At 50.4% G+C, this 24,514-nt stretch overlaps 9 protein-coding genes across 9 annotated transcripts; 4 read left to right on the forward strand and 5 right to left on the reverse strand.

The window, feature by feature from the left end:
- Window positions 1–427: 427 nt before the first annotated feature.
- N7506_011294 (uncharacterized protein) lies at window positions 428–3,278 on the reverse strand (the record flags this gene model as incomplete). Its single annotated transcript, XM_056960587.1, has 7 exons — window positions 428–634; window positions 693–822; window positions 886–1,443; window positions 1,544–1,592; window positions 1,648–2,683; window positions 2,752–2,823; window positions 2,874–3,278. 7 exons carry the CDS (start codon window positions 3,276–3,278, stop codon window positions 428–430), a joined length of 2,457 nt encoding a protein of 818 aa, XP_056806742.1.
- A 1,347-nt stretch (window positions 3,279–4,625) lies between these two features.
- On the reverse strand, window positions 4,626–8,892 carry jhd1 ([Histone H3]-lysine-36 demethylase; the record flags this gene model as incomplete). The annotated part of the gene is made up of 2 exons (XM_056960588.1): window positions 4,626–5,507; window positions 5,563–8,892. The coding sequence occupies 2 exons, from the start codon at window positions 8,890–8,892 to the stop codon at window positions 4,626–4,628; spliced, it is 4,212 nt and encodes a 1,403-aa protein (XP_056806743.1).
- Window positions 8,893–9,837: 945 nt separating this feature from the next.
- Window positions 9,838–10,549, forward strand: N7506_011296 (putative pre-mRNA branch site protein p14; the record flags this gene model as incomplete). The annotated part of the gene is made up of 5 exons (XM_056960589.1): window positions 9,838–9,869; window positions 10,011–10,034; window positions 10,143–10,199; window positions 10,256–10,383; window positions 10,449–10,549. The coding sequence occupies 5 exons, from the start codon at window positions 9,838–9,840 to the stop codon at window positions 10,547–10,549; spliced, it is 342 nt and encodes a 113-aa protein (XP_056806744.1).
- A 242-nt stretch (window positions 10,550–10,791) lies between these two features.
- On the reverse strand, window positions 10,792–11,123 carry N7506_011297 (uncharacterized protein; the record flags this gene model as incomplete). The annotated part of the gene is made up of 2 exons (XM_056960590.1): window positions 10,792–10,913; window positions 10,994–11,123. 2 exons carry the CDS (start codon window positions 11,121–11,123, stop codon window positions 10,792–10,794), a joined length of 252 nt encoding a protein of 83 aa, XP_056806745.1.
- A 378-nt stretch (window positions 11,124–11,501) lies between these two features.
- Window positions 11,502–12,649, forward strand: N7506_011298 (STIMATE family protein; the record flags this gene model as incomplete). The annotated part of the gene is made up of 2 exons (XM_056960591.1): window positions 11,502–11,948; window positions 12,005–12,649. 2 exons carry the CDS (start codon window positions 11,502–11,504, stop codon window positions 12,647–12,649), a joined length of 1,092 nt encoding a protein of 363 aa, XP_056806746.1.
- A 757-nt stretch (window positions 12,650–13,406) lies between these two features.
- Window positions 13,407–15,338, forward strand: N7506_011299 (WD40 repeat domain-containing protein; the record flags this gene model as incomplete). The annotated part of the gene is made up of 3 exons (XM_056960592.1): window positions 13,407–13,733; window positions 13,789–15,136; window positions 15,187–15,338. 3 exons carry the CDS (start codon window positions 13,407–13,409, stop codon window positions 15,336–15,338), a joined length of 1,827 nt encoding a protein of 608 aa, XP_056806747.1.
- Window positions 15,339–15,963: 625 nt separating this feature from the next.
- On the reverse strand, window positions 15,964–18,023 carry N7506_011300 (uncharacterized protein; the record flags this gene model as incomplete). Its single annotated transcript, XM_056960593.1, has 3 exons — window positions 15,964–16,401; window positions 16,449–17,770; window positions 18,008–18,023. The coding sequence occupies 3 exons, from the start codon at window positions 18,021–18,023 to the stop codon at window positions 15,964–15,966; spliced, it is 1,776 nt and encodes a 591-aa protein (XP_056806748.1).
- A 378-nt stretch (window positions 18,024–18,401) lies between these two features.
- On the forward strand, window positions 18,402–19,331 carry N7506_011301 (TFIIIC subunit 6 family protein; the record flags this gene model as incomplete). The annotated part of the gene is made up of 2 exons (XM_056960594.1): window positions 18,402–18,458; window positions 18,516–19,331. 2 exons carry the CDS (start codon window positions 18,402–18,404, stop codon window positions 19,329–19,331), a joined length of 873 nt encoding a protein of 290 aa, XP_056806749.1.
- Window positions 19,332–20,609: 1,278 nt separating this feature from the next.
- On the reverse strand, window positions 20,610–20,828 carry N7506_011302 (uncharacterized protein; the record flags this gene model as incomplete). The annotated part of the gene is made up of 1 exon (XM_056960595.1): window positions 20,610–20,828. One exon carries the CDS (start codon window positions 20,826–20,828, stop codon window positions 20,610–20,612), a length of 219 nt encoding a protein of 72 aa, XP_056806750.1.
- Between the last annotated feature and the right edge of the window lie 3,686 nt (window positions 20,829–24,514).

Raw genomic sequence — 24,514 nt, forward strand, 5'->3', positions numbered from 1 at the left:
GAAACGCAACTGGGGCTCCCGCCTATTCAATTGTTATAGTGTTCACATAATCTCCATTATGGGGGTTCCAGATCTTCAAGATTCCATGATCTGAGACTGACGCTATCTGACCAGTAGGCGAGAAATCAATGGAGCGAACGGAGTCATGTCGAAGAATTGTCAAGCATTCTCCAGTTTTCACGTCCCAAACTCTGAGGTCCCCCTCGTCCATTGAGCAAGATGAAATACGTTTGCCAGTCGGCGAAAAGCTGATTGAGTGAATAGCAAACGTATGGCCCACCAGGCTTTGCAGCATCTGGCCTGTTTCTTCTTCCCATATTTTGATGGTAAGATCCAGTGATGCAGATGCTATCAAGTTACTAACTGGAGAACAAGCGATAGCAGTCACAATCTGAGTGTGACCATAAAAGGTCTGTACACATTGGCTCTACTCCTGGTCAACAAGGGGCTTGGTTGTAAGCCAATCGGGCTGCTCGCTCTTGAATATTTCGCGAGTTAAACTGCGCATTGGAGCGAACACAAGTGCCGAGATATAAGTTTCTAAAGGGTACCTCTCGATGAAGCCTCTAGATGATAGGATAAACCGACGTGAGTCCTGAATCAAGCCTAGGAACTGTGATTGGTGTGAGAGATTCTGTTCGTGTCAGCCCTGTATAAGTATAATTTACTACTAGAATGAAGCCCAAACTAACCGATATTAACTTGATCAGCTTGATAGATGTAAAGACTGCGACTGAGTAATTTCCCATCAGGCTGAGTGCCTCGAGCCAGTAGAGAAGACGGGTCTTCCAAAACTCGTTGATAGGCCCATCGTCACGTAGACTGATTGTTTGATAGTTCGTACTAGAAGCACAGAGATGGTCTGTCCAATAAACACATGAATACCGAAGGGGCTCGAGGAGAGAATCATCCTCGCAGCCCTGGAGTTCGTCGATGCAGAAGCCAGGCCGCTCCAGTCCATAAATGTCTCGTTGCAATTGGTTCATACACTCAAGTGATTGTGTCACTATCATGTGGTGTCCCTCGATATGGCCATTTGGAAAAATGCAAGACAGTAGCTCAGGTCCATGAGCCTGGACGAGATAGTCTTTTGCAGACATATGAACGAAATAGGCGATGTTGTTATCATCACCCAAAGCAAGGAACCCGCATCGTCTCACTATCTGCTCTTGGTCAGACTCAATTGGCAAATTGGCCAGACCAATCAGCTCAGATAAATGAAGAGGACGGTATGCGTTTGTCATCACCAAAAGGACTTTTTTGCAATGTGTCGCAAACTTGGAATTGATCATGTTGACTAACATGCCCGTATAAAGACCATCAAGATCGGTGGGAATTTGCTCAACTCTTCCAATCAGCTCATCGGCAGTGCAGCTTTTCAGCTCTTGGACAACCAAAGCTACCCACAAGAAAGTGCCGCCAGCTTCCCTTTTTAGCTCGCTGCTGACTTGACTTAGTGTTTGAGAGATTTTGGCTTCACGTTGTGCTTTGAGCTGAGCTTGGTGCCTGGAGATCTTTTTTTGGGGGCGGCTCGGTCAGATACCGATCGCGCAAGTCCGAGACTTTGCGGTCAATATAGGCGTCGACAGCCTCTGAAACAGCCGTTGAGTTTACGCTCTAGGCAGAGCTGGGAGTTTTTCGTATCACCGGCAAGAATGTCTTCAATGTCGTCCTCGTTCCGACTGGACAACAACCATTTCACTTTGTCATTTCCAGCTGTTTCAGTGACCAACTCTAGAAGCTGCTCCATCCCTGGCTCCTCTCTTTTGCACTCATCCAGGGCGTCAATCACGAGGTATACTCTCCTCAAGGAGCTGTCTTGAAGCATTGCTCGAAACGCGCTTCTGAGACTGTAGAACACCGAGTTGTCGTTGAATGCATTTGAGCCCTTGACTTTGAAAGAATACAGGTGACGTATGAGTGACTTTTCTTGACGCACAAGCATCCATATCAACCCCCTCAAAACCGAGGTCGCTGTGTTGACTTTTGCTTCCGTGGCACGACAGAAGAAGTAAGAGAGACAGCATCCATCAAAATGGGTCTCCAGCTGAACCTTCAGCTCCTCAACAATGCCCATGAGTAGCATTGTTTTCCCCTTTCCGGCATCACCCCTCATCCAAAGAAGCCCATTGGCACTGCCGTTGTCCCAGTTGGTGAAACTTTTGTAAGTCTGTGTCTCGAGAACCCACTTGTAAGATTCAGGGAGTAACTTGTCTTTTCGTGCTTGCAGTGATCGGATGTCGTTGTCCATGTCTGTGACATAGCAGTCCCTCAATAGCTCCTCGTCACTCCGATCCTGATGCATGTTTACCAGAATTTCGAGATAAGTTCTAGTCTGCCAAATGCCAATCTCATCGGCTGCTGCCTTCACGGTCTTCTCAGCCTCGTTGACCCCATTCAGACTGCCTTCCCAATCGTCCCACTTGACCATACCTCTCAAGAACACCAGCCCTTGATTGCGGTGGTGTGAGCAGACGGTCTTAATGATATATTGCAGGATGGTTTCGTAAAGATCGAGCACGCGTCCGGCTAGTATTTCACGCAGCTCTATCAAGTTGTCATTTGATTTGGCGGCCTCTTGGTGAAGAATCTTTGTGAGACTCGAATACCATTTCATTTTGGAGGTGACCTTTGTGATTCCATCCCGATTCGTACTCGCTTCGTTGATAGCGTTGGAGAAAATCTGATGAGCCATAAGTTAGCAGTGTCACTGAACAACTAGTGGGTGAAATCAGAAATAATTTGACCTACCTCCAAACCAACGCAGATACCAGTCCACGCAGCAGCGGCAATAGGGACAGTGGTCAACCCAGCGCTTATTGCCTGCTTAACAGACAAGACCACTTTGATTGCCTCCCCAATATTCCCTCTACCTCACCAATCTTGGCTGTCCTGTCCAAGCCAGCATTTAAGAGCTGATCCATCTGGATTACTCGGCTTTCTTCAGTCTGCTCTGGTAAAAGCTCCATTGAAAGCAGTTTTTCATAGCCTTCGAGCAACTCTGGCTCGCTGGTTTTGAGACCATCGTATGCGTGATCCCAGAGTTCATCTGGGGGGAGGTCGATGGCCTTTCTTTCTGATATCTGTCTTGTTTCTTGAGTTTGGTCATTGGTGACGGCAGCTTGATTGTCTGCCGTCGCCAATGAAGCTTGTATGTCTGGGGTTTTGACAACAAGGGAGCTTGAGCTAACGGCGGAACTATTTGCTCCATGCTCTGGACTCGGGTCGTGTCTGGTGGACTTAATCAGGGATTTGAGGTATTCTCGTTTCCTCTCCATGATGGGTACAGCCTCGACGAAAGGTATGTTTGGGTGGATGAGAACAACTTGGAAGGCGAGTTGTGGGAGTTTGATCTCACTTGGGTCGCAGATCTCAGCTGGAATAGCTCAGCGGTGCGGGCCGGCGGCTAACCAAGCAAGATGAACGCTCGGGTTTGCCCCACATATCGGGGTGTACATATCGCGCCCAACCTTGCAAGGGTCAGAAAGTGTTTGGGTACTAAGAAAAAGGACACCAAAAAGGATACGAAAAAGGACTGGATAGGAAGAATTTTCAAATCCCAAGATAACATTCTCTTAGTGTACTCCGTAGCAGGTATACAAATAACCAGCCCAAATAGTGACTGTTTTTGCCAGGCTAAAACCAGGTAACCTCAGATATTCCAAAAAGTTTCCGACCCTTTGGCGCTATATTCAGTCGGTGCCCGCATGATTTGCCCTACTTAGCCATACATACTGAAGTGGGAAGAGCGCGCTGGCGGTCTGACATCGCAGACAAGACGACGGGGGTGCTCAGTGCTCGGCGGGAAGGGTGAGGCATGCAAAGCCCTAGAACGGCCCGATTAGGAAGTAGATGCTGTTTTGCCAAAGAGGTGTAGGATGCTTGGATTGCTATGCTATGAAAACGGGGCTAGAAATAGCCCAGGGATGCCTGAGGCACAGGTGGGAGCGGCGCGGTTTCCCCACTACAATACATGATAGTCAGCTAAGGCAGTGAGGGTTAAGTATACACGAGGCTGCCATTGAAAGTTGATCTCATATTGACTCAGAGAATTACCAAAGGACGCTAGAATTAACCAATGTGCACGGGTGGCGCAAAGGAGCAACAGAAGATCATTCCAAACAAAAGAAAATCAAGTACATATACGACAAGGTACTCTTGGAAAGGAAACGCCCATGGTTGCAAAGGAAAGGAAGACCCAACGAGAAATCAGCGAAGGATTGGTTGCAAACCCTGGAGACAAAAGCCCAGATGTTGTGGAATCAGATAGGATAAGGAACGAACTAGACAAGGGAATTGACCCCAAAGAGCAAGGCATTGAGAGCCGTACAGACAAGGAAACAAAAAAAAAGCGACCTGATGCAAAACAAGCATTGATATCAAAAGACATGAACTCCCCGTTCCCCCAAAAACCTGTAAACGCCAGACTGAAAGAAAACAAACCATTCAAGTTCTCGGAAAAAAACACCGGATCTTCCTTTCCCATCCATCGGTAAATTTGATATCACAATAAACCATTGCCTCGAAAAAAATAAATGAAAAAACGCGAAAAAAAAGGAAGGAGCTCATTGCTGTACCTTCCCGCTGCACCGGATCACAAAGTGACCCTGACTGTCCCCTCGGACTCAAACGCGTGTCGATCGTTTCCGTAAACCAAATTCTTGTTCCTGGAGCTCTCGTATCAAACGGAGACTTTCCTCATCCCCTTCCTCCTCCCCCGTCACATGTTGAACATGCTTGTGCTGACGCGGGGATAGTGATGTAGGGGCATGACGATGGAAGTGCTTCTCATACATGGGAGAGCTCTTTTTCGCATGTGAGGACGAGGGCCGCGAGGAAGGTTTTCTTGTCGAGGACGGCGGCGGGGGTGTTGTCTTGCGCGCGCCAAAAGTGGAGGCCCTTGCATGTGCTGCAGGCTTAGGGGCTCGAGTCGGGATTGCTTCGGGCGCAAACCGATCAACATGCCGTGGCTGACGAGACGAGTGCCGAGAGCTGGAATTCGGGGTGTGAAGGGCAGCAGGAGCTTCTCCTTCCACAGATTGTACAGCTTCTTCCCCTTCTTGGACCCCATCCATCTCGTCGGCCAGCGACGTGGGCGGTGATACCAAGGATGTGTTTGGTTGCGACGAAGACACATGCATGGTGTTCAAATCCTTTGCATCCACGGGATCAGGCTGAAAGGCGGGCGGTGAGACATACAAAGCTTCATCCCGAGGTGCGTCGCTTTGTTCAGGCAGATAGTTGCTTGAACTTGCTTTCAGGTCGGGGCCAAAAGGCTCCATGAACTCAGGCTGTCGCATCTGCTCGTCTCCGTCGCCATGATGGAAGAAAGCTGCTGGCTTGGTTGTGGGTGATGTGCTCTCCTGCTTTGTCTTCTTTGCCGTGACAGGAGATTCTTCTTCTTCGGCAGGACGTGCTCGCTTCGCAGAGGCATTTGCACGAGGCTTGGAGCGCTCTTGGGCTTTGATCGGATCTATGCGGCCATACTCATCATGAATGCAGCGACGCTGTGACCACATTAGTAAGAGTGGAGAAGAGACGAACTATTGGAAAATCACATACCTTGCTTTTTCGACAATCATCACACGCCTTGCTGCGCCCTTTCTTCCCACCATTGGCACCGTCAGGGCTTATATCAATAAGACGATTAGCAGCCGCTGTTGAGTTTCCCATGACCGCTGACTGGAATCGTGCAGAGCTTTCAAAACGTTCAAGGTCGACAAGATGGCCATTGTTTGAGAATCCAGTTTGAGACGCAATTGCTGCCAGCGAGTTCAAGGCAGAAACCGCATCCTGGGCGAGAGAAGACGGTGTGCTCACCCCTGAGCCGGGCGTGAAGGTATTGACTGCCACCTGCCCATTCAGCACCAAATCGCCAGGCTCATCCTTGTGCCGGCATCGGATGCGTCGTTTGCGACATGCGTCACATGCCACTCGCTTCGGTCCAAGGCCCGAGCCTCGTTGGACGACACGGGGCTTGGGGGTGATGGATTCTTTGATGCCGAGTTCTTGAGTAGTAGAGTTGAATGGAGCCGGAGTTGAACTCTCCTCGGACTGCGAATACACTTGGGTGCCCTGCTGAGGAATCGGCGTTGCTGGGATATCTTCTGAAGGCCATTGAACCGCTTGCCTTTCGGCGTAGGTTCGTTGGTTGTCAGCATTGCGTTCAGACCGACGACTAGGACGCCCCGCTGGCTTCTTGTCCACTAGAGACACCTTGGGGTTGCTTTCAATAACACCGGGCCGAGTCCACAAGGGAGACCTCTCGTTACCACGCTTCCAAGCCACCCAGACACCAAATCTTCTGATGATGTCTACGGGGTCACCAGTTCCTTTTGGAATGGAGCGCCTGACGGCGTTTCGGGTTTCAACAGAGATGTTTCCATCGACAGAATAGCCTCCCGCAATGAGCGCAGTCCGCAATAGGTACCTGGTCAATTCTGGAAGACCTTCCAACTCCGCCTGTGAATAGAAACGTGCGTTGTGCAGGGGGTGTCCCCGAGGTTCTTGGTTGGCACGCTCACCAAATTCGTAATAGATCGGATATTGGCGGTGGAAACGATAGTTTTCATCCTGCATGAAAGCATCGAGCACATTCTGCGGTATGGGGTCGTCCTCCAAATACTTCAAAGCTGTGTACCACTGTATCTTCTGGAAGAAGGGATACCTGAACTTCTTAGGGACCTTGGTGTCCTTTTCAATGTTGAGCACCTTAATTTGCATCCCGTAGTTCAGTTTGGTAAGGAAGTTACCGCCAATCACAAGGCTGTTCTTCGGAGTCCACACCGCATGAATCCAGCCAGACGGGATGAGCATAGTGTCGCCCTCGGAGAGGTCCACACGATAGCACTCCTTTGTTTGATTGCCAAGGAATATCGAGTCCTGAGCGGGCGAATTGCACCATTCTTCATATTTCTTGAGGTGTTTGTCTTTGGGTGGAATAAAGAAGAAGGTCTTGCTGCCCTTTAGGATGTGGTAGTACACGGAAGACCCGCCGAAGTCGATGTGAAAGTCGGTGTAGCAGTCGGCGACAGACATCAGGCAGTAGAATTGGACTTTGGGATAGTCTCCAATGGCCTTTAATTCATCTGGCCACACGGCATCTTGCAGATCGAGATCGCGTACAATCTTGGGCCGGCGAATGAGTCTACCCAACTTGCTCTGCGAGACCTCCAGACTGATGACGTTTCTGACTGGCTTGTCTGGTTCCGTGCTTTCATAGTAATCAGCCCATTTTTGCATGTTCCATCGTTTGTCCTCGCCCTGTTGAGATTTGACATCGATCACCTCAACCCTCTCATCGGGCCCGTATAGCTCCGCCACAGCGCGCACGGTGAGGCCTTGCGGAATGACCATGCCCAGGAGATCCTGACCGCAGTCAATAGTCTCTTCCACTTGTGGTTCGTGCTCCGGAATGTGCTCAAGCAGCTCATCAAACATCTCCTGGGAAGAGGCTTCCTGGGCCAAGGACTCAATCTCGGATGTAGCCTCTTCGGGGGTCACTGGTTTGGAGGTGTTCCAGCCGGCAGGAATGACAATGGGCTCGGTCCATCCATTTCCTCGCTCAAAGTATTCCGCCGTTACGAGCTCTGGCTTCATTCGAGGGAATTTTTCGGGTTGGAATCGAATCTTGCCTTGACGAATGGGCTCAAGGTAGTGATGCTCGAGTGAATCACTGGCAGCCTTGACGAGGCCTTGGTTGAGTCCGGCGTAGTCAATGGCCGTGCGTGCCCTGGAAGACTTGCGCACAAAAGTGGTTTGGCCAAACGTCGTCCGACATAGCCGGCAAATGTACTTGTCAATTGTGCGAATTTCCCGATCCGTCTTGAAACCAGCACAAACAATGTGGAACCATCGATTGCATCCGTCGCAGTTGATCCACGTATCTTCATCCTGCTCTTCGCTATCGGCTGGAATTCGCACTAGATGGCATCCTGCACAGCTTGCCAAGTTGGTGTCACTTTCATCGGACTCCGTTGGTGGCGGAAATGTGGGCGTCTGGTGTAGAAAGTGAGGTATCGGAGACGCGGTGGACGGAAGACCTTCGAAGGGTATCGCTGACGGATCCCAGGAGGTATTTTCGCGCTCGTCCTCCCACACAATGGGTGGCAGAGTACCGGCACTTGTAGTGGGACGTATCCCTCGAATCTCAGGGCGGGAGATGAAGGCCGACCCATCAGAACGAGAGCGCATTCGGGATGTGGGAATTTCATTGGGGACGTGGCTTGCTTTCATTTCGCCTTGGTCCGTGTATCCGCCATTGGAGAATCCAACTCGAGGTTGATGCATCGCATCATCTGCATATTGATTGAAGGACTCGTCAATGCTGACTCTCTTGGAGTGATTTCCGGGAAAGTTCGCCCCGTGGAAGGTCGGGCGCGCAAGGTTGAGCAGAAGCTCGGCATCGGTTGTCATGCTTTCCAATCCAGCTGGCCGGACATTTTCTGTGGGCGCTCCTGGCCGCGGGCGGTAGGGTGACCGGTTTCTCGCCGACCGGGCTCGCTTTGCTGGGCGCTCAGAATCCGCGGAGTCAGAGGGAAATAGAGGAATTGAAGATCGGAGGCCCGGAGAAGGCGGATTTGGAGGTAGTGGAGCGAATGTAGGGCTGGTTGCGAGTGCGATCGTCGCAAGTGTGTCAATGGTCGAATTTGAGCGGCCATGGCCCGACCGCTGGTGCGAGCCACTTTCCGTAACATCTCGATTGTGATTTGACAGACTTTGATCGTGATCAAGACTGGCTGCTCTGGGAGGTCCGCGAGCAGCCCAAAGGGAGGAGAAGTCTGTGGTTGTTGATGGAGTGATGGGCTCGACGGCGCGTAACGGAGGAGACGGAGTACGGTATTGAGGTGGGCGACCGCCGATGGGGTTCGCGAAAGATGCCGCGCTCATCATCTTCGCAACCCGGGAAAGCGTGGGTTACAGTGTATTGAGGACGAAAGGTCGGAGGTGCGAAAAGTTGCGCTTGCGGTAGGTGGGTGCAAAGCGGGGATGCTGGACCACACGGGCTAGCGAGAGGCCGGCGCAGGCGAAGGGAATGTCATTCCTGGCAGAAGATCGTGCGCACGGGGACCGCAATAATATGGTTGAAGATTGATGAAGGATTGAGGACGGAGGAACTGGTCGACGGGGGTCGCGGAGCGCGCTGCGTTGAGGGGGTCTGTATCGAGCGGCGGGAGGACAAAGGCGCCGAGAGTCGCGCCGCACCTTGCGGGCAGGTAGGAAAGTGAATCGAGGAGTTTCCAGTAGGTAAGGATCAATACCTGTCAACCGGATGAGAAGTGACAAGTATGCGAATGGATGAAGCACCGGTAGAGGAAGATGAGTGCGGAGTGTTGGGTGAAGGAGGAAGCGGGAGTCGAGTAGCAAAGCAACCTCGAAGGTTGTATGTACACGACACACCGGCCTACATAAATAAACTACTCTTCGGTATAATTCATCAAAAAAGCTCCAGTAATCCTCTACAGAGCTCTATTATGCTCATCTCTGAATGCGATTGAATCTATTTGGGTTGTCCCCCTTCTCTGCTCAATTTTCTGTAGACTGAAGATGCGACGCTCTCGGTGTTTTGTCACAGCGATACAGTCCGATAGTGTCACGTGCTGGGTCTCACACCCAAAACCTGCACTTCATAATACCAAATCTGTTACTTACAGGTCAGAAGTAAAATACAGCTAAGCCCAGACGAAGTAAGCGTGCTGCCAAGAAACCTCGTGGTTGTTCTTGCGCCTTGCTCTCCGACTTCTGCTTCTTCGTTATTTCAACCTGCAATCGATACCTTGCGTATCTTTTAGTCAACACCTCCATTCAACATCTCCTCGACTCTCTCACCCTCTGAGAATGAGCCGAAAGCTCGCCCCCGAAGCCAATCGGTACGTGCAAACACTTTTTCCATGCCCCTCTCCCCGGTTGTCCGCAGTCGAGCATCTTGCCATCAACTGCATGAGAATCGGGTCTACTGGCAGTCTGTCGCCTCAAATGTACTGATTGCTAACTTACTCTTCGTTTTGCAGGATTCTCTTCGTCAAGAACCTCAAGTACGTACCTCATCACCGGCCGCTTTTCCCTGGCTCGATATCCCGGGGCTTCGGACTTGCATACTCTTATTCGACAACTGTGGACGTGTTACTGACATTATCTCGCAGCTACAACGTAACAGCGGAACAACTCTTCGACCTGTTTGGCAAATTTGGCCCCATCCGGTAAGTGCTCTTCATAGCTCAGTTCGGAACTCTATCTAATACGCTTTGGATCACAGTCAAATCCGCCAGGGAATCGCGAACAACTCCAAAGGAACCGCTTTTGTTGTCTACGAAGACGTCCACGACGCCAAACAGGCATGCGATAAGCTCAATGGATTCAACTTCCAGAACAGATACTTGGTTGGTACGTTTACACATGGAGCGTGGGACTATTGGGCGCCGAACATAAATGACTGACCTGCGGCATAGTCTTGTATCATCAGCCAGAGAAGATGGTCCGTACGAAAGAGGACCTCTCCGAGAGGCAAGAGAATTTAGAACGGCTCAAACAGCAACACGGGATAGAATGATGTGACGACTTCCTCCTTCTCATGATGCCCCCTGCTAGCATAAGGCTGCGCACGGTGTTGCGACAGCTCTACTATTCAATCACGGCTTGGTTGAGGGGTTTCCGGCGTTTTTTTATTCCCTTGGGTTTCTTTCTTATTTCGGAGGGTTTGGTAGTGGGCGAGGCTGGCTCTGGCCGTCAGAAATTGACCCAGAAATGATCGTGCGACACGTTCCGCGAGATTTTTTTTCCTGTCTATTCTATTTAACCATTACTACTATTACTTCTGTCAATCTGACCCTCCACTTTGCTCCACCCAATCTTCTTGTGGTATGGCCAGATCATGATGAGAGCTTGACCGGCTTCCTTCTCATGAGTGCTGGCACCTTGGGGTTCACTTAGAGATCTGGATCTGCAAATCCGGGCCTAGTGAACAAGGTTAGTGCTTCGCTGGGGCAGTACCCACCTTCATGCAGGCAACGAGAGACCTTGAAGAATCGACGGGGCCTAGTCAATCCGCCGCGGCCAGCGCAAGACCTTTGCGATTGATGCTCAACGAGTGCAACAACACTGTAGTTGTTGATAGCGCAAGACATTGTGCCAAGACACGGACCCTTAAAATAGCGAAGGGAAATATCAGCCTTGTCGATCCCGCTGCGGGGGGACCCTGACACCGCCCCAGGCGCAGCACTTGAAAGATACCCTTCTCCGTGCCGAAAATTCAATTTTGTCCTTAAGAAACCCATATGGTCTGTTGGGAAATAACTTAAATCATTCATCTCCGGGTCATTTTGGTCCTGTTTACATCCACCAGCCGCAAGGTACACCTGACTATCCCCCCATGTCACGCGTATGACGTTCCAGCCGCCTCCGCCTTGGATAAGCTTTACCCACCTTCGACCTCATCTCATTCAACCATCAGTCGTCGCATCATTCTTGTATAGCCTTCACCTATCACTGCTTCTGCCTGGAAGATGATGGACGACGTCGCCGCGTCGTTGGCTTCAATAGCGACAAGCACACTCGTCGCTAGCAGTCTCAACTCATATTCCGGCACCGCGCTCCCAACGCCCTCGGGCTCACATTCGTTGTACTACCATGGCTCCACTTCTGAACCCTCGGCGCAGGATCCAAATGGGGATGAAGGGGGAGAATGCAAGCTGCTCGGTCCCTTCTCCGTATTTGTGCAAGTTGCCCTTGGTGGGCTCGCGTTACTATCACTCGTTTTCAAAAGGTGGAGGGAGCGACCACAGCGCCCAGTGAAGGTGTGGGCATTCGATGTATCGAAACAAGTCTTTGGTTCGGTCATGCTCCACATGCTTAACCTGCTGTTGTCGATGTTTTCGGCGGGCCAACTGGAAATTCGGAATTCATACAAGCCGAACCCATGCTCTTTCTATCTACTCAACTTGGGTATCGACGTGAGTTATGGTCAATATGTAACTATCGGAGAACCGCTCGCTAACCATTTCCACAGACTACCCTCGGTATCCCTATTTTGATCCTCATTCTCCGCGTCCTCAACTTCCTAGCTTCATACACAATTCTCGCAAACCCTCCCGAGTCGATCGAGTCAGGAAACTATGGCCAACCCCCACGCGCGACGTGGTGGCTCAAGCAGGCCATCATTTACTTTATGGGACTACTCGGCATGAAGATCTGCGTCTTTTTCCTTATTCAGCTCTTACCCTTCATCGTCAAAATCGGTGATTGGGCCTTGCAGTGGACTGAAGGGAACACCGCTGTTCAGATCTTCTTCGTGATGCTTCTGTTCCCTGTCATCATGAACGCGATCCAATACTATATCATCGACATCTTTATCAAGAAACCGATCTCCCAGTACGCCGCAGAAGATGCGGGTGACGACTCTGCCGCAGGAGACGATGCTCATCGCCGAGAGGCTCTCCTTGATGGTCTGGATGAGTCTTACTCAACTGATTCAGATGACGAAGGACCTGGAAAGCCTCAGCTCACCACCACCCATCCAAAGACCGCCAGCGCTCTTCGCGAGTCGGAGCATCTACTTCCCGAGGACCACTCACCAGTCCCTCCATATGAACCTCATAGCTCAAGTAGTAGCCCCAGTGAGCACGATACCAAGCCACAGTCAACTCACCTCTGAACACGCTACTGAAATGAGACCTGGGGCTTGATTGTTTATTATCACTTTATTTGGATATTTCTTATGACTCTGAACGTGTATACGATTATCGCTCATGCTTCTTAATTTTTTCTCTCTCCTTATAGTATTTGACATCAAGTATAATGGAGCAACCGCAAGAATGCCCTGGGCCGCATCAAGAAGTTTTTAGACCTGGTGGTTCAACAATACCTAGGCAACTGCCAGTGACTGAGTGCTGGACCTGGGCATTACCTGGGCACAGAATTTTTGGGATTAATTCACGGTTGATGACAGACTTCGAGTATTGATTCACAAAATCATTCAAAAGAAAGTTGCTGATGTATTACCAGTAGTGGGATGGTTATCTCGTTCGTTACCAGGATATAGTTCCAACCTTGGAAGGTTAAAATAGTTAAAAAGAGCTCTGTCCCCGAATTTCAAAATTGTAGAGACCAATTTTCTCTCTTTGTGAGATAATAACACTTTCATCCATGAAATGCTCCAGCTGTTTTCCATTGACTGCTATGGTCAGGAAGTTGACTGTGAAGCTCAGTTCCGACGTGATACAGATCAAGTGTTCACCGCCGGACACACCGCCCATTTCTGCCAGCCCTGGAAAAATCAAAGAAGAAAAATATTCTAGCTCCGCCTTGGGAATTGCGGCTACAATTAGATTATTGCTTGCCAATTTTTGTACGGCAGTCGGATCTGAACGTTATCTTCTACAGATCTTCGAGTTCTGTACACACTGTTCGCCATGCCCAAAGCAGGCCTGAAAGAAAAGTCCAAGCGGACGGCCGCACCGTCTGCGTTCGAGAACATCGCCAATTCTCGCCCAGAAGACTCCGATGTCGAGATGGGCGACGAAACCAGTTCAGATGAGGAGGATGAGCCCGAAAAGGATGAAGCGGAGAGGAAACTCGAGCGCATGCTCTTCGGCGACGACGAAGGCTTCATGGGCGCATTGAAAGCCCAACAAGACCGCGAAGCTGGAATGGCTCTTACTCTGAACAGTGATGAAAGCGATGCCGCGGAAGAATCCGAAGCCGAGTCTCAAAATCTGGCCGATATGGCCGACTCAGATGTATGTGATCTTTGATCTGTATACCCGTCTTCAATCTAACACAATCGTCTCATAGCTCTTCTTCCTTGACTCTGGTGCTCCTCCCACTACCGACCTCGTTCCCTCGCCGGAAACCCCATCCGATGCCGAGGATGACGAACAAGATGGAGAGGCCGCAGTCTGGTACGACAGCGACGACGACCGCCTTGCCGTTTCACTACAAAGCCAGGCCAAATTGCGCAAATTGCGCGATACCGAAGCCGAAGACGTGGTCAGTGGAAAGGAATATATCCGACGACTGCGCAGACAGTTCACCCGCCTACACCCCACACCCGAATGGGCGACCCCAGAGCAGAAGCGCCGCAAGACCGACTCCGACTCCGAGCAAGAAATCGACTCAGATGACGAGAATGAGCAGCTGTCCATGCAGCCTCTGGCCAAACTTCTCCAAAACGCCTCCGACCTCACTCGCATAGAAGACAACTCGCGCTCCGGAAAGCGCAAGCTGCGCCAGGAAGTCGTCGACATTCAGAGACTCAAGGATGTCGGCAAATCCCAACCTTCCTCCGTCGACTCTCTCAACTTCCACCCGCACTACCCCCTCCTGCTCTCCTCTGGTCCTGCATCCACTCTCTTCATGCACCACATCTCTCCCTCAGCGCCTGCTCCTAACCCTCTTCTCACTTCCCTGCACATCAAGCGCACTCCTATCCACACTTCTGCATTTGCGCCGCCAACAGGGAACAAGATCTTCGCCTCCGGCCGTAGGCGCTACTTCCACATCTGGGACCTGGACACCGGAAAAATCGACAAGGTCAACGGCTCCGCTGACAGAAAGGAAGAGCAAAAGTCCATGGAACGCTTCAAGCTTTCTCCATGCGGCCGCTTCGTCGGTCTCGTCGGCACATCCCGCAAGGGCGGTGGTCTTATCAACGTCCTAGACTCCAACACCGCACAGTGGATTTCGCAAGTGCGAGTTGACGGACGTGGCGGTGTCGCCGATTTCGCCTGGTGGTCCGACGGCGAGGGAATGACCGTTGCCTCTAAGAACGGAGAAGTCTCCGAGTGGGACGGGCGTCTTGGACGCGTTGTCGCTCGCTGGGTCGATGCCGGTGCCGTCGGCACTACAGTCCTCAGCCTGGGTGGACGGTCCGGCCGCACTCAGCTCGGTGGTGATCGCTGGATTGCTATTGGATCTTCTAGTGGTATTGTCAACGTCTACGACCGCCGCGAGTGGGCTGCTGCGTACGCCAATGCTTCTGCTGCTGATAAGGAATCATCGGTTCAGGCTGGTATCCCGCGCAGCCCTACACCTGTGCGTGTCTTGGATCAGCTCACTACGCCTATCAGCCACCTGGTGTTTGCGCCTGATGGGCAGATGATGGTTATGGCGAGTCGCTGGAAGCGTGATGCTTTGCGTCTTGGTATGTACTGCTTTTTTTCTTGACTTGATCTTTACTAACGATTCTTTCAGTCCATCTTCCTACTTGTACAGTATTCCGCAACTGGCCTACCTCCAACACACCGCTGGGTCGCATTTCCTCAGTTGCTATCTCACCCAACTCAGAGCAGTTGGCTGTTGGTAATGAACAAGGCAACATTCGCATGTGGGAGATCCGTGGTTAGGCTATGATATACATAACACAAAATATTCAATTATTGTCATTATTCAAACCCTCGCTTGTTTTCAATTCATGGATAAATTCTTTTATCCCACGGCCTTCTCCAGCCCTGCAGATAGCCAATTCCTCGCGATCAAGCTAGGATTGAAAGTCGGAAGGACAGAGGCCTTGGTAGCAGATATCATGTTGAATCTATACCTAAGCGCAGAATTACCCACTCTACCATTCCGAAGAATGAAAAAAAGCAACATAATAGTCTAAGAGGTATCATATATCCCTGTAAGGCCAATATTTGTTCCCCCATGGTGGTGAAGGGTTTCTAGCAAGACAAACACGCAGGACACCAAAGAGAAAACCCAAAATGAGAAGAGTAGCCCGTCAGCGCCAGGCTCCAGTGGTGAGGGGGAGGTATAAAGCAAAATAAGTAACATGTGAGTCGTATCAATCAAATCAATCAAGTTCGTGGTATCATTCGTAAGGACGGGTCTATACTGTTGGCCATTTGGATCAAAAGTATTCAGTCACAGGGGTATATGGGGTAAATAGAAAGAAGTCATAGGGAAATTCAAGATGTCAGCAAAAATCCAAGGGGTATGTTTCGGTCAATGTGGGAAGGTTGTCGGAGCGCACTATTCTCCAGGGCCGCTGGTTGCCCATCGTTGAGGTCGCTTTCCTTGTTCGATGTAGTTTTTGATCACACAGGGAGCACGGTCAGGGCCCTGGCAAACCTTGTGGCGATTGAGGTGTTTGAACTTCGGGCCAAGAGGTCCGTTGACGTAGTGATACTGCCCGGCGAACCGGTACTGCCGCTCATCGCCTAAGGGGTAGAACTTGTCGCCCCATTTGCCTCTGAAATGGAACCATTCAGTCGGGGCGGATGGAGTGAACGTTGACGCTCGCAGATCTTGACTCTCAAAGTCATAGGTGTATGTTTGAGAGTTGAGAAGGGGATCCCACAATGGCCCACGATCTGTGACATCGTGCAGCAGTCCCCAGGGGAGAATGTACTCATGTATTCCGGTTGTGGCATACATGGCGTGGCTGCCCTCGGCAGAGTATATGACAGGCTGGATTTGTCAATTTGGCGATCATATTGGGTCGATTGGAGACTTACTCGCTGTCCAATCTTCTCAACCGCCTCATAACTGTAAGCCTCTCCACCCTGGTGCGCGCTGAAAAACAGCGCCTTGGGGCTGCCATTGTGGAAACGCATCAAGCAGTGCTCCCAGTCGCCAACATGATTTCCGAATCGGACATTGACGACAGTGTTGCCAAGATTGAAGCTGTAGAAGTAAAACCAGTACGCATCTATGATCCCGTTGCCTTTGTCCATCACTACCAGGATCGCCGGCGCATCGCTTCGACCTCCTTGGCCGTTGTCATCGCGGATCTTTTTCCCACCATACCGCTTGCGCAGCTCTTCTTTGAGTATGTCCTGAGCTTGCGCATGCTCATCGGGACTCGAACTTTGGGCAGGTGTGACTTCCTGTGGTACCTGCCGGAAGTCGTACCACTTTGCACGATTTTCTTCAGTGTCGCCAGGGATATCGCCATCCACGCGGCCATCCCAGTCCGCCCACGATTCAGTATCTTCGGCGCCGCCTTGCGGAATATTTCCTTCGCCCTCCAGCCACGGCGGACGCGTCTGGACATCGTCATTGCTAGTCAAAAAGACGTGCCTACCCCTTTCCCATTCGTTCAGACGATCCAAGTCGCCCAGCGTTGGATGGTCCCATTCAGCCTGGATAGGAGTGTAATTGAGTGTAGGGGTGGTGTGGTATAGATGCTCAGCGATATCCCCGGGCCAAAATTGTTCGCCAGAATAAAGATGGACAAGTGGGGCATACTTCAGCACATAGTCGGGGATCTGCCGCCGAGCCCGCTCTTCGGCATTCCACTCGGCGTCGCTAGCCCCGCTAAGCCAAAAAGACCGCCAGGGCTCCTCTGGCTCCGCAGTTTGTGCGTTCGCCCACTGTGCCGGATCTCTTTGTCCAAATTGACCCTGCGCAATATGTAGATGTGCCGCACCGCAGACACTAAGCCATCGGCAGGATTTGCGGTCGAACCACGAGCGCGAGCTCGCAATCCAAGACCGCTCCTCCCGATCCTCCACGTACCAGACAAATGCGTTCGGTCTGACTATGTGGATGATGCTGTTGATGGATACATAGGCGATCAGGGTCGAGAGCACGGCAATGGTTGCCTTGGCCTTGCGGGTCATCTGCTGGAGCGAATGGGTATAAACTGCAAGACCGGATGAATGTGGAGGCTCATAGACTTTCAGTTCAGGAATTGGAGTTGGTGTAGATGTAGATGCCTGATCAATGCAGTGGGTGTCGAGTAGGGCTGCAGGCGTTGGGCAGTCTCCAGGGTCTATAGTGGGACGAGAGATAACGAGTGGGATAAGAAAGGCACACAACAGAACCGCGGGGTCACCTATATAAACACCGAGATCATTGTTAGCAATGCCGGGCTTCCGTGTCTAGTAGGTATCCACCGAAAGAAAGAAGTGAAAAAAGACAGGGAAAAACGGCAGATATGGATCTCGAACTAGTCAGAGACACCAGCCGGGAGCGTGCGGAAATGCTGAGAAATGGCCAAGGCGGCTGCGATCGCCACACGCCCCGAGCCACTGCAGTAGGCTTATCCGTCCAGAGCCGGGAAACAACTTACGAAGAAAAGGCCCCATGGTTGTTGCGGTGAAGAGTGAAGGTGGACTATCTGTAAGGCTGAAGGGCGGTTATGAACAAACTCTACTGGTTCCGGGATAAAAGCTCCCATGCAGACCAAGGCGACCAAGAAAATTAAGCGGAGTATTACAGTGGTTTTGAAGAATCAGGGACCAATTGTGAGAAGTAAGATCAACGGCATAATTAACCCGATATTGCCACTAAAACTAGATTATTTGTTGATTTGATACTCCGTACTCGAATCACATCAGACAGGCGGGTGGATCCCTCAAGAGGGGAAAAGATCCCCCTCACCGCCTGACCATCTGCCACTTTACGTTATCTTATCTTTTTTCATCGCAAGGAGCTCTGCTGCACGACTCTTGTATCTATTGAAGATGGCGACTTCAGACCAAGATGAAGAATACGAATATGAATATGGATCAGAAACCGAGGTATGCTACCTTTGTTCACATCACTATCCTCACCTACTGACTGACGTCAATGATTAGACATTCTACCTCAATCTTGACCTGACCTCCCACCATGGTGCAGTGCGCCCGCCGCGCCGTCGCAAGGACCATGCAGCAAATGATACCCAGGCCCCTCTAGACACCCACCATAGCAGACATCCGAGCGAAGCTTCCAATCCAATGGAAACCACCGAGAGAGGCAGCTTCTCAAACGAGCGAATCCAAGTCCTCGGTCTCCACACGTGCAACCCAATCGTCTCATACCAAAACCATATGTTTTCCTGCTCCTGGGCAGATCAGATCGGCACCGAGCTAGTCTTTTCAAGTCCAAATACTGCAGACGATCCCGCCAACCTACCTGAACCCTTACACCGTGGTCCTTCCTTCGAGCTCGTAGCCGCCAATAGCGTGAAGATCCTCGGCCGCAAGGCGCACATCACCTCAAGCTTTGGCTCGACAGTACCTCAACATACCGAAGCAGGAACCCCGACCACAAGCCTTGAATCCGGCGCAACCTCTCAGGAACCGACACAAGGAAGCGTGCCCCGACGCCCAATCGCGCCTTCACATCAGGCGCAATTCCTCAGCCGACTGCAAGATCTGAAAGAATCTCGAGGCGAACCCGATACTGTCCGCACAGTCGTGAGTGGCCGACGACCTTTGAATATGGACAATGTCAGCAATCTACAAGGCTGGGTGCGGACGGAGACGCAGCTTGCTGAGATCCGCCGGCTCAACGAACGCGCATCGAGAGGAGATGTGGAGGCCCAGATGGCCCTTGAGATGATGATATCTGGGTTCCAGACAGGATCTGAATATGAATACGACTCTGGGAGCGACAACTTTACTTTTTGAATGGGCAGTCACCAGGGTTCTTTATGACTTGACTTTTAGCGGAATAAGATACTCCCAGCCCTTTGACTACATTCTGCTGTGAAACATCTTACATAACTTTTATCAATATGGAACGCTTCGAAAAGCTCATATTGTACATAATCAAGTTGAGGCGCGGTCGATTCATGCCTAAATGTTCTGTTCGTGTCTACGGGATTGAGCTTGGAGCCAAATCAGAGCATGCGACATCTCACTCGGGATGATAAGGAGCCCTGTCGAGTGCTCAGGTGCTTATCTCCAATAGTAAGAACCATTGAGACCTTCAAACCCGAGGGTACCGGCTGTAGTACAAGAGGTGGACCCACAGATACGCTAGATGAACCCTGATCTTCGGATTAACCAGGTAACGTCATGCTCAAATCCACCTGGGCAATGCCGGGATGATGTCCTTGTTCTTTGAGCCCAACAACTTGACCCTGATACAATCCCAGAATTGCGCACGACGTATAGACAATTTTATCACGAGCCAATGAGAATGTTCGCTCTGTACGTTCCCCCTTTATGGAGCATGTATGACTTCCATAAAAAGGATAGGGCAGACTGTGCAACCCAGCATGTTTCCACGAGATGAGTGACGTCGTGATCGGCATGTCCTCACATACAGTCTATCGTTCGTCAGATCCAAAGATGCTTCCCCGGTTTACAGATAATCCATACTGCTATGTACAGGGTACTTGACCGGTTCGTTGGGGGAAAGTCCTGATATACCTGTCTCAAATACGACAGTGAGTCACCATCACAGCGAAGACCCGATTTACAGAGACTAGACCTAGCTATTGGACTACATCGATCAATAATCCTGTAGTTATCGGGTATACTATTGCATTTCAGGTAATACATGACACCCTTTCACACCCTTCTCACCTACAGTTTCCTAAATTCTGAGTAGATTAAAAACTTTACGAAGGATGTATCAGTTTGAATCAATATGTAAAATTGTTTTCACAAGTCCAGAGAAATTAAAGATAACACCGTCATTCCAGACCTTTTGAGATTGCCCCTGTTGACAGGAAGCATTAAATGAATTCCACGCCGCCATGCACACGCTAAATCCAACAGGCGACAAGATGAAAACAGAGACAAAATAAACCCAGCAACAATAAACCAACGCATCAGGCTGAAAGTATCGCAATTTCGAAAGCATGAAAGGTCAGGAACATTAGCTCAAGCTCCAAACCGAGTGAACAGAGGTTCAAAGATAAGAGGCAAGAACCGAGAAGTAAAGACAAGAAAGTCAAGTTACTCTAGACACAAGCTGGGGATGTCGTCGTAAGAGCCCTTAGACTTAAAAGTCACAGGTGATGGTGGAGGAGCAGGAGGCATGCCATCGATGAGAGTGGAGCGGTTCTTCTCTGCCTTTTGAGTTGAGGCGGTCATGATAGCGCGGGAGATATCTTGGGACATGCTGAAGGAGGGAGGCATAACGGGGGTTGCAGTCTTGGTTGAGATAGAGGCCATTGTGTTTGTTTGTGTGGAGTAGATTCGAAGATCGAGAAGCTGGACGGTCGTTGGAGTTTTATAGATGCACGGAAGTATGGGGAAGTTCTGATCGACTACCTCGGTTGAACCGGTATAGCTTTGACGTCTGTTTTGTAGGGGCTATGATTTCACTGGAAAGTTCCAAGGTTAGCTTTATGTCGTGCAAAGTGCTTATGCTTTGTATTGAGCTGGCATATGCTTGTTCCTGTAGATGGAGCTTGTGGTTCCGGGGTTGCCCGAGGTCCCGGTTTCGGTGGATCGGATCGGGGAGACCAACGGGAGGTGGCAAGTACTAACGGGAATTCTACTCACATGAAGAATTAGGTTTTGAGAGATCGGAATAAGTCGATGTGCTTGTGGCGGACTGTTAGGTCGGTTGTTGTTCACGGGTAGATGTAGTGGAATTGGCGGGAGTGATAAAATAATGATATGCTCGATTGAGATAGTCTGAGCAGTGTTGTCCAGGTATTTAACGACTGAAGACAACTAGTGAATGGCGATAGAAATGTTGAGTATGTTATGGTTGATACAGTAGAAGTATACAAGTGAAGTGAATGAACAAAAGAAGAAACGAGACGAAACGCTGGCTGGGAGGACCGGGAATTATATTTCTGTCAGAAAATAATAAACACCGAAAAAAAGAGATGAGACACAAAATACTGATTTAGAAAATAAGAAAAGAGAAAAAAAAATATCTTCCCCGTAAAAGTGTGGAGGATACATTCCCTGGGGAAGAGAGGAAGTACCCTGTACACGCATACCTGGCCAGGCCCAAAGCTTACTGAAGATCCCGCCAAGTCTCGCCTCATTCTAAGGCACTCAATAACCCAACCATCAAGGTAGGGATGGGGAACATTCCCCATCGGAACAGCGGGAGCCCAACCCGGAAGCCTGTCGGGGAGATAACAAAGGAGGAAACGGGGCTCGACGCGTTAGTGTGGGGAGAAATTGATTTCCAGGGGTGAGAATCGATGAATCGATCGTCTTTGCATTATCATTTGCGGATGAGTACGGAGTATACAGAGTACTAGTGGAAGACAGAAGCGGCAGGGCTTTAGAACAACTTCTTGGATTTACGGAGGCTATCGCGATTCGAGATCCTGTCTACGGAGTGCTCCGTACGGAAAACGGGGTAAACTATGTAATCCGCCAGTGTGATTCTACACCTTCTAGCGCTTCCCGGAGAAAGCCCGCTTAAATACAGAACCTCGGCACAAGAGCGGATACGGCGATCCTCCTTTCGAGAACAAATGGGGCCCAACAACCGCACTGTCGGAGTTCACGGAAACTTCCTTCTTGCGGTGTACGGAGTAGCAAAGATCGACTAGTGGCGAGAAAGAATATTTCTTTTTTTTCATTTTGTTTCAAATAGAGCACGCATCGTGTGGGAGCTGCAAATCGATCTTCCGGGAAGAGGTATCATCCCACCCCGGCATTAGGAGACACATTGCAGCTTCCACCGCCGGTATCGCGCAATATGAAAGAAAAATCTCTTCAAACAGCCTCACCGATCCAATCTGCGTGGATGATCAGGGCGATCAACCAAAATTTGAGACAGCTCTTGTAAGCTTACGTTGTTAAAGACCCGTCATCTGTACCGCTACATCCGCCGATAGTGTGAAGTATACCCCACGCACCTCACACAATGTCTGACTAGCACGGAATCTCATTGATGAAACCCATCGTAGCGCTGTGTTCCAGAGCCACACATCTTGATACATCGGGGCTTCGCTTAAATGCTGATGCCCAAGAAAAAGGGACTGATATCCGCCAGGGGCCGAGACAGTCCTGGAGTCCAGGGTGCATATCAAATCTTCCTTTGTTTAGATACCTTACCAGGGTTAGATGTCATACTAGGGCAGTGGTAGGGATACATCTGATTCATGATCCGGGGTTAGCTTTCCCAACGTTTCTCTGCACATCGCCATAGTCACCGCTCAGGGGTACACAAACACACAATATTGAGCTGGACAAAAGTACGAGAGGCAGGTCGTTGATCGACGTCCGAATAAAGAGCTCCACAATTGTCCTCCCCCGGATTCAAGGGGCAGCAGGCTCTGTGCTATTTTTCAATACCTGCGACGCACTCCACTGCCACCTACGTAGTCTCGAAATAGATATCTGGGGGAAAGGGGGAAGACTCCAGAATGTCCCATGCCGCACTCTGGATTTCCTGGGTGTCGGGTCCCAGCAGTCAGGGTGCATATTTGTGGGAATGCCCTGCGATTGCGGGACTTCCCCGGTATCTCTGTGAGGTTTCAATATCACATACGGGGGACGAGTACTCCATGCTCCGTAGTCTTATCCATGATAAAGATAATTTAACAATGCTAAGCGGCAGTCAACGGGGTGTAGCGGCAACCTTGACTCAAGGTACACGATACTTGCATATCGCTGTACATTATGTACCCCGACCAGGCTCCTAGGATGTCAAAGAACATTCCAAGGTTCTTTGCGCGTACATGGGTGTGATAAGCTCTGCGCATGACTGGTGACTTGTCCTCTTCACCGCTCCTCGAATATACCTTTTTGAGATTGAACCAAAGCGTTGAGATAGATTGCTCTAGAGGGGAAGTGATGAGTTGGCTGTGGTATGGCCCAGCCCGAGCTTACTATTTGCAGCCGTGGCGCCAGCCGTGGAATGGATTCGTCAGGTACAACCTGTACAACACATCCCCATGCATGATTGTCGATGAGCTGACGACTCGATGGCAGTCTGGGATGCACAATGTGCTTCGTACATATACAGAGCTCTAGTGTCTGCTCGGTGATATCTATACATAAGGTCGATGTTGGTCTACCCGACCGTTCATAACGCTGCGGGATACCCTACATATGAAATGCCTGACGGTTTGATTTAGCTTTTCGTTATCTCTGGTTGCCGCTGCGTCAACTAGGTTTGAGTCAACTTTAGAGCAAACAGAGTTCTTGGGCACACGATCAGGGCACACATCGTTTGGTGTTACATCTCAGCCCAACCATTTATCGAGGGCAGGGCTACACCTATATCCATATTCCACGGAATACGGAGTACGCAGGGGGTGGATATGGATCGGGGAGATCACGATTGAACTGGACCCCCGGTTTGTAGATGTTGGGGAGCCCGATCGACAATTTGCTGCAGAAAGTCGGATTTGCAACTCGCTTATCTGTGATTATCCTAGCCCTTGCGATCACAAATACTTCCAAGGTTCGGAGTCTTCGTCCAGCAAGGGCCATATCCCTTGTGATGATTTACGAAGTACCCCGTACGCGGTAGTCGTATGCCCAACCTATGCGAGAAGAGCCTTACACTGAGCGTCCAGGTGATTGAGAACACCTGCTCAGACTATGTACGCCTAGCAAAGCACTGATCTTCTGACTCCGCGGGCTCTCTCGGCACCAGGATTCTTCCGCAGACACACCAGTCAGAAGAGAATGTAGCAAGGCATCAATACGACTCAGGTGTCAGATTGCCCAAAACAGTTGGCAGTAGTCTGGGCATCGCAGGGGAGGTCGGAGTAGACTGTGAGGCTCGGAAAGGCCTGCCGACCCAAAGTTTTCCCCCCTCCCCCAGATTTCGACGTTATGGCCTGAGGCATCAAGTAAAAATTTCTGCTGTTACGTCACTGGCAGGTCACGGGGGGCGCGGAACATCTTTTGCCCCCAGGAGAAATTAATTGGTC

The sequence above is a fragment of the Penicillium brevicompactum genome (genome assembly GCF_028827555.1).
Source record: "Penicillium brevicompactum strain IBT 35665 chromosome Unknown utg000007l_segment0_segment0, whole genome shotgun sequence".
NCBI lineage: Eukaryota > Fungi > Ascomycota > Eurotiomycetes > Eurotiales > Aspergillaceae > Penicillium > Penicillium brevicompactum.